At 37.8% G+C, this 15,230-nt stretch overlaps 2 protein-coding genes across 7 annotated transcripts; one reads left to right on the top strand and one right to left on the bottom strand.

The window, feature by feature from the left end:
* Positions 1-662: 662 nt before the first annotated feature.
* LOC148722786 (metalloproteinase inhibitor 2-like) lies at positions 663-3,734 on the bottom strand. The gene is made up of 2 exons (XM_088733136.1): positions 3,353-3,734; positions 663-2,600 (listed from the first exon to the last, which is right to left on the bottom strand). The coding sequence occupies exons 1-2, from the start codon at positions 3,465-3,467 to the stop codon at positions 2,263-2,265; spliced, it is 453 nt and encodes a 150-aa protein (XP_088589262.1). The 5' UTR covers positions 3,468-3,734; the 3' UTR covers positions 663-2,262.
* Positions 3,735-6,565: 2,831 nt separating this feature from the next.
* On the top strand, positions 6,566-15,223 carry LOC111327154 (beta-2 adrenergic receptor). 6 transcript variants are annotated; one of them, XM_022931283.2, is made up of 3 exons: positions 6,566-6,667; positions 7,431-7,524; positions 13,718-15,223. In XM_022931283.2, the coding sequence occupies exon 3, from the start codon at positions 13,728-13,730 to the stop codon at positions 14,652-14,654; it is 927 nt and encodes a 308-aa protein (XP_022787018.2). In that variant the 5' UTR covers positions 6,566-6,667; positions 7,431-7,524; positions 13,718-13,727; the 3' UTR covers positions 14,655-15,223. The 6 variants fall into 6 exon arrangements, with proteins under 6 accessions (XP_022787018.2, XP_088589260.1, XP_088589259.1 ...); XM_088733133.1 differs by lacking the exon at positions 6,566-6,667 and adding an exon at positions 9,086-9,220 and having other exon boundaries at positions 7,337-7,524; XM_088733134.1 differs by lacking the exon at positions 7,431-7,524 and having other exon boundaries at positions 6,607-6,667.
* Positions 15,224-15,230: the final 7 nt, after the last annotated feature.

The raw sequence follows: 15,230 nt of genomic DNA, 5'->3' as shown, positions 1-15,230 counted from the left end.
GGCTAAATGTCAAACAAACATAATAGAACGGTCTATTCTATTATTGCTAAACATTAAGAAACTCTTTAAAGTGGCCAATTTACGCCCTCAGCTCAGTTGATAAAACCAATTATATTGTTATACCCGCCACCGACATAGCACCACAGTATCTTTACTAACTTACCTCCTTGCTTGCATGCAGTTATGCGAATCCGTATCTTGGGTATGTATTCTTTCCGAGTGCTATGTCTAAAGTCTCCGATGCGTAGCAGTTTTCCAGAACATTTCCGAATTAAGCTAGAGTCGTATCATTGTCAATACCCTGTGGTAGAGATATCTTTTCTCAATTCGTCTGTCTTTCTCGGCTAAAACCTCCAGATGACCCAAACCATCTTACTCCCAGAACATTGATCAGAAGATCATTCTCAATCGATTAACTATGCGAAGATGTATTCGAAATCAATAACAAGCGACTTGATACTAACTCGACGAACAAAGCGCGCTTAAGAAACTCGCCAGTTGAGATCGCCCGAAATATGTTAAGTAAATGACAGTTCAACGCCAATCCCAATATATCTTGAACTTTGTTAGTTGATATCGATTTCCTAAGGCACTAAAAAGAAAAAATATGAGTAAACCCAGGTAGTAAGGTCCAACGAACGCGCCAAAGTTTCGAGAAGGTATAATATTTTTATGGAATTTATTGATGTAAACAAAGATGTCTACTTTATATACAACCATTTAGTAGCAATTTACACAATAATAATAATAATAATAATAATAATAATAATAATAATAATAATAAAGAATATTTATACAGGATAGCCCTTCAGTGCAGGAGCACTGTTATCAATGGGGTCCTGTCTAAATAACATAATATAAGGATAAAAACTAGAATAAGATAAGAATGACTACGCACCTAACTAAATGCCCTATGCAAAAAATTGATCTAAAGACTCCCTAAATGGTACCCTACTGCTAATTTGCGTGATTTTTAAAGGTGAAAAATTAAGAGCTGAGGCTCCTAAAAAATAAAAACTTTTCCGAGCGAAGTCAAGTCTCACTTTCGGCAGAGCAACGGTGGTCCCTCTGTTCCTTGTATTAAAATCGTGGGTTAACAATTTAAAATACTCTTTGAAAGGACTACAAACATTGCCTTTTAGGCAATCAAAAACAAGTAAACAAGCCTTTTTCTTTAAAAAATTTTCAATTGTTGGTAGACTGATTTCACAGTTTAGACATTTTGAGTTTTGCAGAATAATCTTGTGACTACGTTGTTCCAGGTTTCTTATTTGGCACCTTCGTGTCTCTGACCAACCAAGCGTAATTTGACCGCAATAAGTGAATATGGGCATTATCATTGCTCTCTAGATTCGTTCAGCGCTTAAGGTGTCAGTGTTAGAACGGATTCGTCGTAATAAATTCACTCTTCCTGCAGATTTCTTGTATGTTTTGTAAAAGTGCTTGTCAAGATTCAATGTAGGGTCCAGATAGACACCTAGGTACTTGTAATTTGTAGTCGTGTCGATGCGAGATCCATTTACTGAGAGGTTTAGTTCTTTGCCATCAAAACCACTCAATCTTTTTGCTGTTCCGAATAGCATTACTTCAGTTTTTCCTTTTTTGAGATTAATGATAAGTTCGTTATCTCGAAACCAGGAGGCGAGGCTATTGATGTCTTCGCTGAGGTTGTGTTTCATAATATTCAAGTCTTTCGAGGATGTGAAAATAACTGAGTCATCTGCGTAAGTGATAATCTTAGAATAACGGAGCGGCTTGTGGACATCGTTAAAATGAATTAAAAACAATAACGGCCCGAGAATACTTCCTTGGGGAACACCTGTGAAAACAGGGTTAGGTTCTGACAATACTCCCTTAAATTAAGTGATCTGGTTTCGGAGGAATAAATAGTCCGTAAACCAGTTCAGTTCATTGTCCTGTATTCCATAGCGAGACAGTTTTTCTAACAAAACGGAATGGCTGATGGTGTCAAACGTTTTAGATAAGTCAATGAAGATCGCTCCTGTAGCTTTACCTCCGTCCGCTTCCTTCCGGATAATGACGAACGTAACAAGTTTTAAACTTGGTCAACAAAACTAAACCTCGACAACTCACTTCTTTTAAGATTTACACTCGACAACAGATAAAAAAAAAATACGATTTCCTGCACTTCGGTACGAATAGTATTGTAAATCCTCACACAAATTACGGCCACTGGTTATGGCTACTGGTTACTGCATCATGATTGCAACCCTCAGCGTATCGTACTCTAACTCCATTTTCCTACTTTCGCGTGACGTCACCCCACCTCAGACGGATATCACAGAATTCGGAGCTTAATTTGTTGTCGTCCACTCTGCCTGACAGGAGATACTCCTGACCCTCCCGGAGCTGAAAGCTGCATGAGATAAACCGGGGGGGAATGTGTAGCTCGACTTTATACACTGGGCTCTCGCCTCTAAGAGATGGCGTGAATCCTGCCAGCTGCCTAAGCTGCTCTTTACCCTTGAAAACTTCAACAATTTTCAGATTGTAGACTTGAGGGGAGCCAAAAAGGCTGAATGCGTCATCATCAGACTGGACGGCATTTGCAGCGTTTGACGTAACCTTGGATTTCATTACTGTTAAAAAAGGACTGAGCTAGTGAGCTTGAACACGAGGGCGAGCAGTGCAATCTTAGTAATAGAGGTTTTGGACAGCAGCCATGTTGCATGGCAGGAACAATAGATTATTTTTCCCATGGGAAAAAATTTTCTTTCCTATGCATAATATTTTCATTGTTCCTGCCATGCAACATGGCTGCCATGCAAAACCTCTATCGCAGAAAAGAAGCCTAAGAATATTCAGGCTTCGACGGAGTTCTAACGCAGTCCCCCAGATACTAGTTGGGTGCCGCTGTCAACTGAACTACGAACAGGGCAAATTTTAATTGGGTTCGATTCTTCTTTCCCGTGGAGGAATCTGATCACAATTTCCATAGCCTGCGTTGCAGCCGGACGTGTCACACAATCCCCGGTATAGTCTATACCGGCGGTTTAGACTGTCTGTGACGCAGGCTAAATTTCCAATGAAATAATGTTAATACATGGCAGACTTTTGAAACACGAACGGCCGTAAAATTGAACATTTACTTCGTTCTAACCAAAACCTAAAATTAACCTCATTGGTTTGGAAAAAATGTGATAGGGCATCCTGTTGTTAATCTTCGGTTAAGGAGCTCGAATCTTCAGCATCTTCGAAAAATTAGATATTTTTGTTATCCTGACCCTTTTTATAATATCTGGTACGCTTTTCTTAGAGCTGCGACCAAGATCTTTCATGAAATGGAATTTAACTCAAATAGTAGTTTTGTTTTTGCCTTGCAGTTCCTTACCGATGGCAGAGTCACAAAAGCCTTCTTGAAGTCCTCTAAACCAGCACATGCAGCTCTGGCTGACGGTAATGAGACTGAAACAAATTATAAAACCAATGGAGATTGCCAATGACATGTTTTGTCCTTGTATCCTTTGAACGATTTTTTGCTCGTCTTGCACAAGACTTTTCTTCGATTACTTCCTTCTGCTTTGCTTGTCTCAATTTATACCCTTTCTGTGGATGTTAAACCGGAAGTGGAAGTCTTGTTTACTCCAGTAGTAAGAATGACTTCCTCTTCCTGGTGTTATAATTTTCTTCAAATCTTCATTATTGAGATAACAGACATTTTCCTGTTTACAGCTGGTGAGGTAACTTTAGGACCGTTAACGCCTGAAAGAAAACGACAACTGAATTTAAAAATTTTTCCATCCGCCATTTCCTGTAAACAGCACCAAATGACGATGTATCGCATCATTGAATGTCACGTAGGCTACAATTTCGTCATGAACATGGATAACTGCCAAATGACTTCCTCTCCCACCTGTTCCCATAATTTTAAAATAACTTTGGTTCGAAACACGACAGCTCACAAACTTCCGTTGCAATGGCGACTGCTTTCACAATAGGACCAATTCCCACCCGGTTAGCTCTGTTATCCTGTCGCACACCCATCTCAAGAAAAGATGTGGACCAGAGTACTAAAGACATTAATCGGTATATTTGTGCAGTGCTCTGCTCGGAAAAAATATGTACGGCATATATTTTAAGTTAAATCAAGTAATGCTGCAATAATGAAGCAAACGGACAATACAGTCCAAAAAATGGACACTAGAATTCGAAATGGGACACTACCGTGGGAAATTGGACACTAGTGTCTAAAATTTGACACGTTTTCCTTAAATCGGATACTGTTGTCTAAAATCGGACGGTAATGTCCAAAATCGTACACCAGTGGCTAAAATAGGACACCAGTTGTAAAATGTTACACTGGCATTGTTGGGCACTAGTGTCTAAAATCGGACACCAGTGTCCTAAGTAAAACGCTGCCGTCTAAAATTATACACTTGTGTCTAAAATGGGAAACTAGTGTCTAAAATAGGACACCAGTGTCCGATTTTACTCCCTATTGTCCGATCTTAGACACTAGTGTCCAACTCAGGGGCGGATCAAGGGGGAGGGTGCAGGGGGTACGCACCCCCCCTCCTGAGATGACCTGCGGCTTTCTAATACAAGTGGTATTCTGCAAAAAAAAAAAAAACAAAACTATGTGGTTTATTGGTTTTGAAGACCAAGAGACGAGGTTGAAGAATTTATGTTAAACGTCGTAAATATTCTCAGCAGTTCATATTTAACAAATGGTAAACACCACAGCGTACACTATTGAGTTATGGTTGCACGCGGGAGGTTGCTAAGCACGAAAGAAGCGTAAGAGTCGCTCGAGGCGATAGCCGAGAGCGACTCTAGCTTCTTGAGTGCTTAGCAAACCTCCCAAGTGCATCCATAACTCAATAGTGTACGCTGTGGTGTTTACCATTTGTTTTATAACATAACATTGATACATTGTAGCTAAAGAGTTCCCTTTTATTTAAAAAATCTTACGTGACCAGAAAAAACAAGCAAGCGCGGAAAAATAGTCTTTGCATTTGCTCACGTCAGCAGCGTACACCCATGGGCAAATGGGGGACGCTAAATTGACCAATCAGAGCGCGCGCTTTACCTTGGTTATGTTATAATATGTTATTGCCTATTAGGCAAGAGCCTTCTTCGTATTCGCTATTACAATTTGTTTACGTCCGGTCACCAGTCAGTTACGCCATTCTTTTGTGGTGCACCCCCTCCTCAAAAAAATCCTGGATCCGCCTCTGCAACTGATAGACACGTGTATTCGATCTTGAACCCTAATGTTGGATTTTGAACAGGCACGTGACGGTGATGCATTGTTATTGATTATTTCCCTTAGCACCGACTTTACCTATTTGAATATTTGGGTCATGAATCAACAGAAGTGGTACGATCTTTTATCGCTTGGTTTGTTTTAGAGCTTTTTCCTGGTCTTAAATTAAAGAATTGTTATCTGAGTTCTTTCTAAAAAAAAAAAGGGCCCAAATCAAAATTGAATTTTTTTTAAGACTGAGAAATAAAAATGTCCAAATTAAAAGTCTGAATTTTTATTTCTTTCTCGTCCTCTCAAAAGATAAATGTTGGTTGCTCAAGTTGGACGTTGAGGCCTTAAGCTGATCGTAAAGGAAACTAAAACAAAGTTTGAGAGCTAAAATTAAAGAACGTTGCGTGCTCATAATTATTTTAGGCATGGATTGAACGCAATAGAAACGTGTCGAGCGCGATTCATTATTTCATGAGCGACTGTCGGAAGTCAAGCTAGAAGGGCAAGGGGAACGAATCTGTGAACTTCTAATAGAGAAACCATTAGTTTCTCTCGAAGTTTAATGTCATATTGATTGTTGTTTTGAAGCGTTCAACATTTTAGTGTTGTTGAAAGCGTTTTGTATATTTTCTGAACGTTCTCATCTTTAATGAATAGGTAAAATGGAGTTGAAAACAAGTAATTAGCAATTATTCCACGAACGTGCGTTGGATATGAGATGATAGATAGCCAACTCGGCGCTACGCGCCTCGTTGGCTATAATCACCTCATATCCAACAAGCGCGAGTAGAATAATTGTTTTATTAAAAACGTTAAATTAAATTATTAAATTTTATTAAATTTTTAGCTCTCTTTTAATTTCAAGCTGACACGTAGCTTACCATATTTGTAGATTATGGTATATTGGCTGATATACCATAATGGCTAAGCCAATAAAAAGTCTTGAATTGCATTATCCAATGATCTAGTTTTTAATAATATAGATTATTTCTGCGAATCATGTCAACCTATGGCATTAATGGGTCTGAAACTTCAAAAATTTGTCATTATTCAAAATTGCACAGCTCTGACCAATCAAGAATCTAATTCCCCTCAAACAGTGGCTCGAAAGTGAAAAACTGACCGTCAAAAATGTGTTTGAACTGTGTTATTTGTAACACAATTTCCTGCTCGAATCTTTGTTGTCTGGAGAGGAAGTTTAAATTTATCTCCAGTGGCAGGACAAGGCCAAAACAGATTAGCACGATACCTTATCTAACATCTTTTATTGTCCTTTATATTCTACGATTGGCGATGTAAATATCAACTATGACATCACACTGTCTTGCGTTAATGAACGCGTGGGCTGATATAATGTAAGGTTCGATATTGTATTGAATTTCAGAGGCATCGATCATTCGTATTTAGCATATCAGAGAAGGTGTATTCTACAGACTTTGACCTTAATTGGTAAGTTCTAAGGTTTTCTTCTTCGTTCACTTGTAACTTTTCCTTAAAATTGTTCAGGCAGCTACGACTCGAGGACAGCTTTCTAGGTCAGAGGGTTTTATTTTGTTAGGTCTTTCAACTACTTCCGCTGCTACAGACTCTAGATCTACTCATGCCGAGTTCGAAACGACTTCAAAAAGTGTACGTCGGCGTGGGTGTAATTAGCTAGTGGAATTTTCTGAAAATGGAAAAAACGTAAGCCGGTAGCGATGTTCATTTTCAAAAAAAAAAAATTCTGAATTCAATCATATTCAGCTTAAGCTGGTAGCAGTGTTCATTTAAAAAAAAAATATTATGATTTCAATCATATTTTAGCTAGTAGCGATGTTTATTTTCAAGCATATTCCTCCAAGCTGTCTACTTAAGCTCTTGTATAAAACAAATTATATTGCTTTTCTACTCGAAAGGGAGTCGGTAAGTCTCGTTCAATTTCCTTAGAAAGCCATTTAAAAAATGTTGCTCATTCGTTTCAATATATATCTTGCTATTTTCGCTTTATTTTAGAGTCGAAGAAATGTACTCTGTATACTGTTTACTTTTCTTTTCATCTTTTTATTATTTTCATTTCCTATTCCAGAATCCTCTATTTTTCCATCTAATAGAAGTTAAGTCCGTTCTAACTTTAAAAAGATTTCGTATTTGTGCGTAATGCTTTACACAAGCTCTAAAGAACACATTAAATCTACCCACTAATGGATACGATCTTTTATCTAATCTTTTTTAGTATTTACCATCCTTTCCTCAGGAAGGAAACAGGAAGTGGGAAAAAAGACCAGGCTTGCTCAAATTCCTTATAATTAGTACTGCTGAAAAACCTGGTATGTCTCGTACAGCGTCATTAGTTCTTGAAGCCACAGATCTCCCGGTTTCCTGAAATCTGTGACGAATCTTCCTATATTTAAAAATATAAATTTGTTCTTAGAAAAATTAAGCCATATTGGCTCCTTCTTTCTCGTTTTCTTTGAACGATACTTCGGTAATTGATGATGGATAAGATAAATTTCACCGACAGGACACTTAAACTGGTTTATAAACAACAACAATAAAGCGAGAAAAAAACCCGTTTATTGAGGCGCACGCGAGAGGAAAACTTCGATGGTATTGTAAAGTCAATATTGTCAAATCTGGGGGTAATTTATACGCGATGGTAAATGGCTTTGAGTTTTTTGTTTGCAATTGTTCAATTATAGACAGCTTGACGAAACTTTTCAATTTTTTTCTTCTCGGCGAATGACATTTACCTACCTTCGAAAAACAATAAGTTCAATTTCCCTCCGATAAAAGACAAGTTTCAAAGAATCCGAAACAAAACAGAGGAAAAAAAAAAAAAAAAGAATTCGACCATTGCGACGAAGCTTGTTCTCTCTAATTGAAAGTACGACCTTTTTCCAAGGAAACAGGGACATTATGTCTAATACACCTGTATTTTTTTTCCTCGTTCTTTTGTTTACTTCGTTTTAAGAACCTGCCGTCATTCTAGTATACCTTGAACGTCATGGCTTTGAAGCTGTATAAATCCCCCTCAGTTCTAAAACAAGACTGTTTCTAACCATCAAAAACGTAGAACATAGATTATCTTAATCGACGATTAAGTGATCACCCAAGAGATTGGCATGTCGTTATAACGAATACGTTCGTGACCTGAATACAAAAAAGTTCATTATTGCTACCGCTTCATAACTTAAGCGACGATTGTTTGAAGGCCGTCAAAAACCATAAGTTGTTAAGTGAAAATATATTTCTCTGTCAAACAGATAAAAACAGCGAACTATGAATATTTGATTTTTTTTTTGGGCGGTCTTGAATTCATCCTCAGCTACGGAAATGAAAGGGTTTACATTTTTGAGAAACAGTTAATAGTGTCTTGTCACTGTTATTTCTCATATTGATAATAGTTCGGTTTATATCACTGGATTCTCTTCAAAGAGTTCAGCTTCTATTCGATTTCTGCATATCAGCCTGACATTTTACAACATTTTCTTTTTCTGAGAAAGATCTTACATGTAATCAGAGACAGGAAAAGGCAATTTTGGAGAAACGATTATATCGAGAAGGTGAAACAATTCCAATTAAAAAGCCTTGGTCGGCTGATTATTATAGTAAATTGTTTGCCGGCTTGGACAACAGTCGCACTGATCATTAATTATACCTCACTATTTGAATGCAAATGAATCATGCATCCTTGGGTGTTTTAAAGATCAAAACATTTACATTTACATATATCACCTTGCAACATCTATAGCAGACATATTTGCAAGCTATGTATATGAAAAAAAAAAAATCGACTATAAGCAGGTTTTGGTGACAAGATATTTACAAAAGCAAAGCCCATCCCACGCAGTTTACCCATTTTGCAGCGGATCATTTCTCGTAACCTAGGTTTTTTGTTTAACAACGATGCATCTGTACCATTAATCACTTTCAATTGTGGCTGACGACAACAAATCGATTTCACGGTTCCAGAAAATCTGTGGATGGGCTTTAAACCTGCCAGGAGTCAGGAAATATTTAAAGGTATTTATTGCAAGTTATGTATTAGCTAATAAAGGCTTGCAAGATAGTTGGATATCATGATAAAGCGAGGATTTTGTTTCAACGTTCATGTAGCATAACATTTTCACTAGCTCGACAAGCAAGAAAGTGGAGAAAAAAAAAACCGAAAAAACGGTCGAATCTGCTCAAAATCTTCATTTTCTGGTGCGCAAATTTAACCTGGGAGAAATGGTTTTTTCTTCTGTGATACTGGATATTCGGTTTTATTGCATGAGTTGGAGTGAACAGGCACAGCCCTTTCAGCAAAATTGATAGTTTTAGATGGTTTAGCTCTAGATCTTAATGACAGTCTTACAGCCCCAAAAGCGGGAAAAAGGCAACTTCAAATCGAATTTTCTCGTAAAAAACAAAAAGTGAACAAAATTAAAATGAATATCGACACTTTAGCTTACTCCTCTAAAGCTGACTAGAAATGAATGCAAACATTATGCCAATTTTAGGCTTCAGTTCCCCTTTAAATACAGCTCATAAAATCACACATTTTAGATAAGTTGCTGACTGACATAGGTTTACCTCTCAACGTTCTGTTCAAAATCTAAACTATTCAAACTGAATCGTTTTCGAATGACAGTTCTGTTAATGTTTTTTTGGTTATTCCCTTTTCACGTCAGGGAAGGCTCATATTTTATTTACATTTGCTAAGGGAGAAATGTTTTTTTTGTTTTTCGTGATATTAGATATTCGGTTTTATTGCATGAGTTGGAGTGAACAGGCATAGCCCTTTTAGCAAAATTGATAGTTTAGATAGTTTTGCTAAAGATCCTAAAGACAGCTTATAAAATCACACATTCTAGATAAGTTCCTGGACTGACATAGGTTTACCTCTTAACGTTCTGTTCAAAATCTAAATTATTCAAACTGGATCGTTTTCGAATGACAGTTCCGTTAATTTGTTTGGTTATTCCCTTTTCACCTCAGGAAAGGCTCAAATTTTGTTTACATACGCTAAGGAGCTAAGGGAGGGCTTTTCGAGTTCCATCCCTACATATTCTTTAAAAAAGGCGAATCGAAAATTGAACTTCACACCGATAAAGTTTTCTAATGTAGACAGTTTTTGCGGTAGGAGCAACATGATATCACTGAACAAGGCTGAGGTCGGGGTTGGTTTTCACCACAACGGATTAATTACATCGACTCCCTAAAAAAGAAAAGAAAATTCAGTGAAAATTATCCTCTGGTGAATACAACAACAGACGGCTGTGTACTTGCATCGAACTGAAACAAGGTTTGCAGCTTTATTTCACATGTGTTCCGCTCTTTTTACATATAAATTGTAAAATTGTTTTCACAGCGATGACTGCTTGACGCCATTTAAGAGAGCGAGATGTAAATTCGTGTTTCAAAAGGTCCATAGATCGCCATGGCGTCGCTGTTGATATCGAGTAAAATTGTCATAATTCGTTCAGTCTGACTGACTAGGAAAGCTGTAATTGAGAATAGAGCGTAAGGAACATCCTCATCCCTAGACTCTGGACTAATTCTCTGTTTTCTTCGGTTAGTTACTAAAATGAGCTCGAGGGATTAACAATGCAATGCGTGTACCTTAGTGCCAACCGATTTCTAATTGCCTAGAAAAATGAAAATCAAATTTCATTTTCGTTTTTGGTTTTCGTATGGAATTTGGAAAACGGATTGCAAGTCAAGTCAAGTCACGTATGATGCATGATCCTCGCAGTAGAGAGCGCTATTTATGCAATAGCGAAAATAAGACCTGAAAAAAATCAGGCCTGTACGGGATTCGAACCACTGACCTCTGCGATACTAGTGCAGCGCTCTACCAATTGAGCTAGCAAGCCAACTGGGAGCAGGCCATTAAGTTGACTCGTAATAAACCCGTGATGATAAATCAGATACAATGTATATATGAAGTTCATATATTTTGAACTGCGGTATTAGATACGTATGATGCATGATCCTTGCAGTAAAGAGCGCTATTTATGCGATAGCGAAAATCAGACCTGAAAAAAATTAGGCCTGTACGGGATTCGAACCACTGACCTCTGCGATACTGGTGTAGCGCTCTACCAATTGAGCTAACAAGCCAACTGGGAGCAGGCCGTTAAGTTGATTCGTAAGAAACCCGTGTGATACCGCAGCTCAAAATATATGAAGTTCATATATACATTGTATCTGATTATCATCACGGGTTTATTACGAATCAACTTAACGGCCTGTTCCCAGTTGGCTTGTTAGCTCAATTGGTAGAGCGCTGCACTAGTATCGCAGAGGTCAGTGGTTCGAATCCCATACATACATACCTGATTTTTTTCAGGTCTGATTTTCGCTATTGCATAAATAGCGCTCTCTACTGCGAGGATCGTGCATCATACGTATATAAAACCGCAGTTCAAAATATATGAACTTCATATATACATTGTAACTACGAACTTTGTTACCCGAATAGATAACGGATTTTTCTTAATTCATCAGACTCGTGGTGTTATAAATGTCTTCTCGTGCATTATAATCATCGATAAATTCATCTACACACAGTTGTAACGTGCTGAAATATAGGGAATGAGAATGGAATTCAGAGAAGGGGGGAACGTAAAAATGGAGAACGAAAATTGCGCGACGGAATGTGAAGAACTAAAATTAGGGAACGGAAGATAGGAAACGAGAAATGAGGAACGGAAAATTAGCAACGGAGGATGAGGAACGGTGGTGAATTTATTTTTAAGGTTAATTAGCTCAAAATTTCAAATCTTTTGCTACGATAGTTGCATTCCAAATCAGATACCACGACGAATTTAAATTTCACCGTGGATTTAATACGTCGCGGTACATAATGCACTTCCAAGGAAATAAGTCTAGTCAGTCGATATTTTATTTATATTAATATAAAAAGAAAATGGGGCACAACCTATTGCGCGAGCACAAATAGGAATGTTAATCAGCGCGGGCTCGTAGCATCTTTGTTTTTTTGGACAGCGGCATAAACTCAATCTTTATGTTATGTTACAGTTTCAGTGAGTCATTTAGACAAATTCCAGTTTGTGCCTCTCTCATTACTGTAAGTATGGCGTGGATAGAAACGTTAATTACCTAAGTAATTTAGAAAAGAAAAATTTAAAGGGATCTTTTTCCGTTATGAGTTAAATGTCGTAACAATGTTATTAAGGATGAAACATGACTTGGGTATAAAATGGGAAGTGGTTAAAAATAGGAATGCCGGTCGTTTCGCCAACACGTGTCAGTTCGCCAACAAACAATTCGCCAGTTAGCGAACTGACACTAGACGCTGGCGAACTGTTTGTTGGCGAGCTGACATGTTGGCGAGACGACCGGTTAGCAAAAATAGAAGGCAGCACTTATTTCCCGCGTTAAGTATATTTCATATGACAGCGGAATGGAGTGAGAAATTGAAATTTTTAATTACCGGCGTTTTTCAAGTACCAGATACTTGATATCAGCTGGGAGCAACAAGTCAAACTCCACGAAGCTGTACCATCTGTATGAAGATGCAAAATTAAGTGTAGTTAATGACTCTGTAGCTATTATCAGGAATGCGCGCTCGATAAGATAGCAAGGAGCAATACTTTTTAGTTAATATTGGTAATTTCACATTTTTCCGCATGTCAAGAGTTTGACGTCGACGTCTAGTCATTAATACCAAATTGAAAATTATGTGGGTTTCTGTATTAACTTGCCTTCAAAAAACAAACAAGTATGTAAGAATTTTATTAGACTTACCAATAACAGGGAGCAATTAGCGATCGAAGTAAAGCATTGTTCAAATAGTCTAATTCTCGTCAATCCAAAATAATATTGCACTTCGTTTTAATAAAATTGTCAGTCCTACAGGTGTTTGCTTTAATTATTGGAAATGTCACCCAGTTCGTTTGACATCCATCATTACAAAGACAGTGCAATAAATATAATGGCTTGATGTTTTAAAACGCTTTCATTTCAAACCCTATTTCAAAATACAACTATCAGTTTTTGAGCAACAAAGATATACTGTTAAATCTTACCGGATAACCAGGATGTCTTCTTATCTGAATGTAACCGACCAGCCGACCAACTTGACAAACCTAAAGTAAGAATTGTTTTGCAAGCATGGTCCCATTCTCGTTATTTTTCATCTTTTTAGTATAATTTTCGAATCAGCGCAACCAGACTGAAAAAGTGGTTTACTGCTTTTGTTTTCCGTTTGTCTAGCTTAAAGGCTTCATCATCTCTCACTCCCGTCTAACGAAACCTTAGTCTCGGCGATTTTTCGAACCAAAGCATTTTTTTCAGTAATTATCTGATGAAAATTTGAGGCTGATTTGATGAGACGCTAAAATATTTTATTACTGGCGACTTTCTTCGATCAACTGAGCTTCATGCTAATTCAGTTTCCTTTTTGTTTGCCATGCGGTTGAATAATGAGTTTTTAATTCAGTTTCTTACACATATCAAATTCTTCAATTTACGGAAAGCAGAGAACTCACCAAATTTTCCTTTCTTCCCAAGTGGGTTCAGGATGACAGACTACTCGGCGAGGCCTCAATGGTATACTGTCCTGGGCTGGCTTCTGTCCGCCATCGCTTTCACAGGCAACATCTTCATCATCGTTTTGATTGCCTCGAAAACACGGCTTCAGTGTAATACCAACTGGTTTCTTTTGTCTCTGTCCGTGGCAGATCTTGGGGTCAGCTTGAGTTTATACCCTGGCATATACTTCTGTTTTCCTAACATTGAGAACGGTTGCCAATACATTTTGCTTGCCATCTTTCAGTGGGTATTCCTGTACGCCTCTGTAACCAATCTATGCGTGTTGGTATTGGACCGCTACATAGCTATAGTCAAACCATTTGTTTATGGCAGGATCATGTCTAAAAACTGGGTTTTGGCATTCATAAGCATGGCATGGATAGTACCGTCTGCAGCTGGTTTTGCGCCGTTAACTTTTACACATTTAAAACACGGCATCCGGTACTTCACTTATGTAGTAGCGATCGTTTTTGAGTTAATTCCTTGGGTAAGCTTGTTGCTAGCCACGTCACATTTGCTTTTTATCGCCAGAAAACATGTTCGCGAGCGCGTCACAGTCGCGGAACAGTTACGCTACAATGAGTCCATTACAACAGCATCTGAAAACACGCCGCCCTCGCGTCAGGGAAATAGGGTTCGAAACTCCATTGCTTTCATCATTTTTGTGGTAACGTTTTACATTCTTTGTTATTCCTTAACTGCTGTAAAGAGCGTGTGCCATGTTGTGACGTTTTGTCCAGAACCTAAGCCTAAAGTGGAACTGGCGCAGCAATTACTGCTGATTGCAAACTCTGCGTTCAACCCACTTGTCTATGGCTTACTCAAAAAGGACATAAAGCGGGAAATAAGGAAGATTGTAGGTTGTTGCTGCTTTACGAGACAGCTCCCTTCCTTTCAAATGGAACAGAGATGCTGATATCTTCAGAAATACACTGCAGAGGCCAGATAATAACTGAAATTTTCCATGATACAGATCGGAGAGCTTTCTTACTCATTACAACATTGCCCGTACATTTCAAACCCTTACGGAGAAAAAAAATTGCAATAAAAGGTAGATCAGTCTAAAAAAAGTTAAAATTTATTCATTTTTCTCTTAGTTTCCTTGATATTTATGTCAGTAATTGTTCTGTGATAAAAGTTTCACCAATCTTTGATAATGCCGAAAAATTTATAAATGAGTAAGATCCATCTTCCCGTCCTTGTTGTAAATATTGCAATATTTCGGCAGTATATTATGGACTATGTAAATCAGTGATAATTGAACACTTATCCTTGTTTTGAAACGGGTGTAGACTCAGAGTTCTTACCAGATCTCTCGCTCTAGGAGCTTTACTTATTTCATTGTTGGAAATATTTTGAGAAGACTGTGAAATTAAATGAACTAGAAACATATGTGAATTCTTTTATTTTCCCCTCTGGCGTTTTCCATTCAATTCCCCTGCTAATGATTCACGCCTATAAGAGGAATAAAGGCGGCGTTCAGAAGTTGTTT

Source organism: Stylophora pistillata, chromosome 9 (genome assembly GCF_964205215.1).
Source record: "Stylophora pistillata chromosome 9, jaStyPist1.2, whole genome shotgun sequence".
NCBI lineage: Eukaryota > Metazoa > Cnidaria > Anthozoa > Scleractinia > Pocilloporidae > Stylophora > Stylophora pistillata.
The sequence above is the reverse complement of the archived record's forward strand: the minus strand, read 5'-3'. Positions and strand labels throughout refer to the sequence as shown.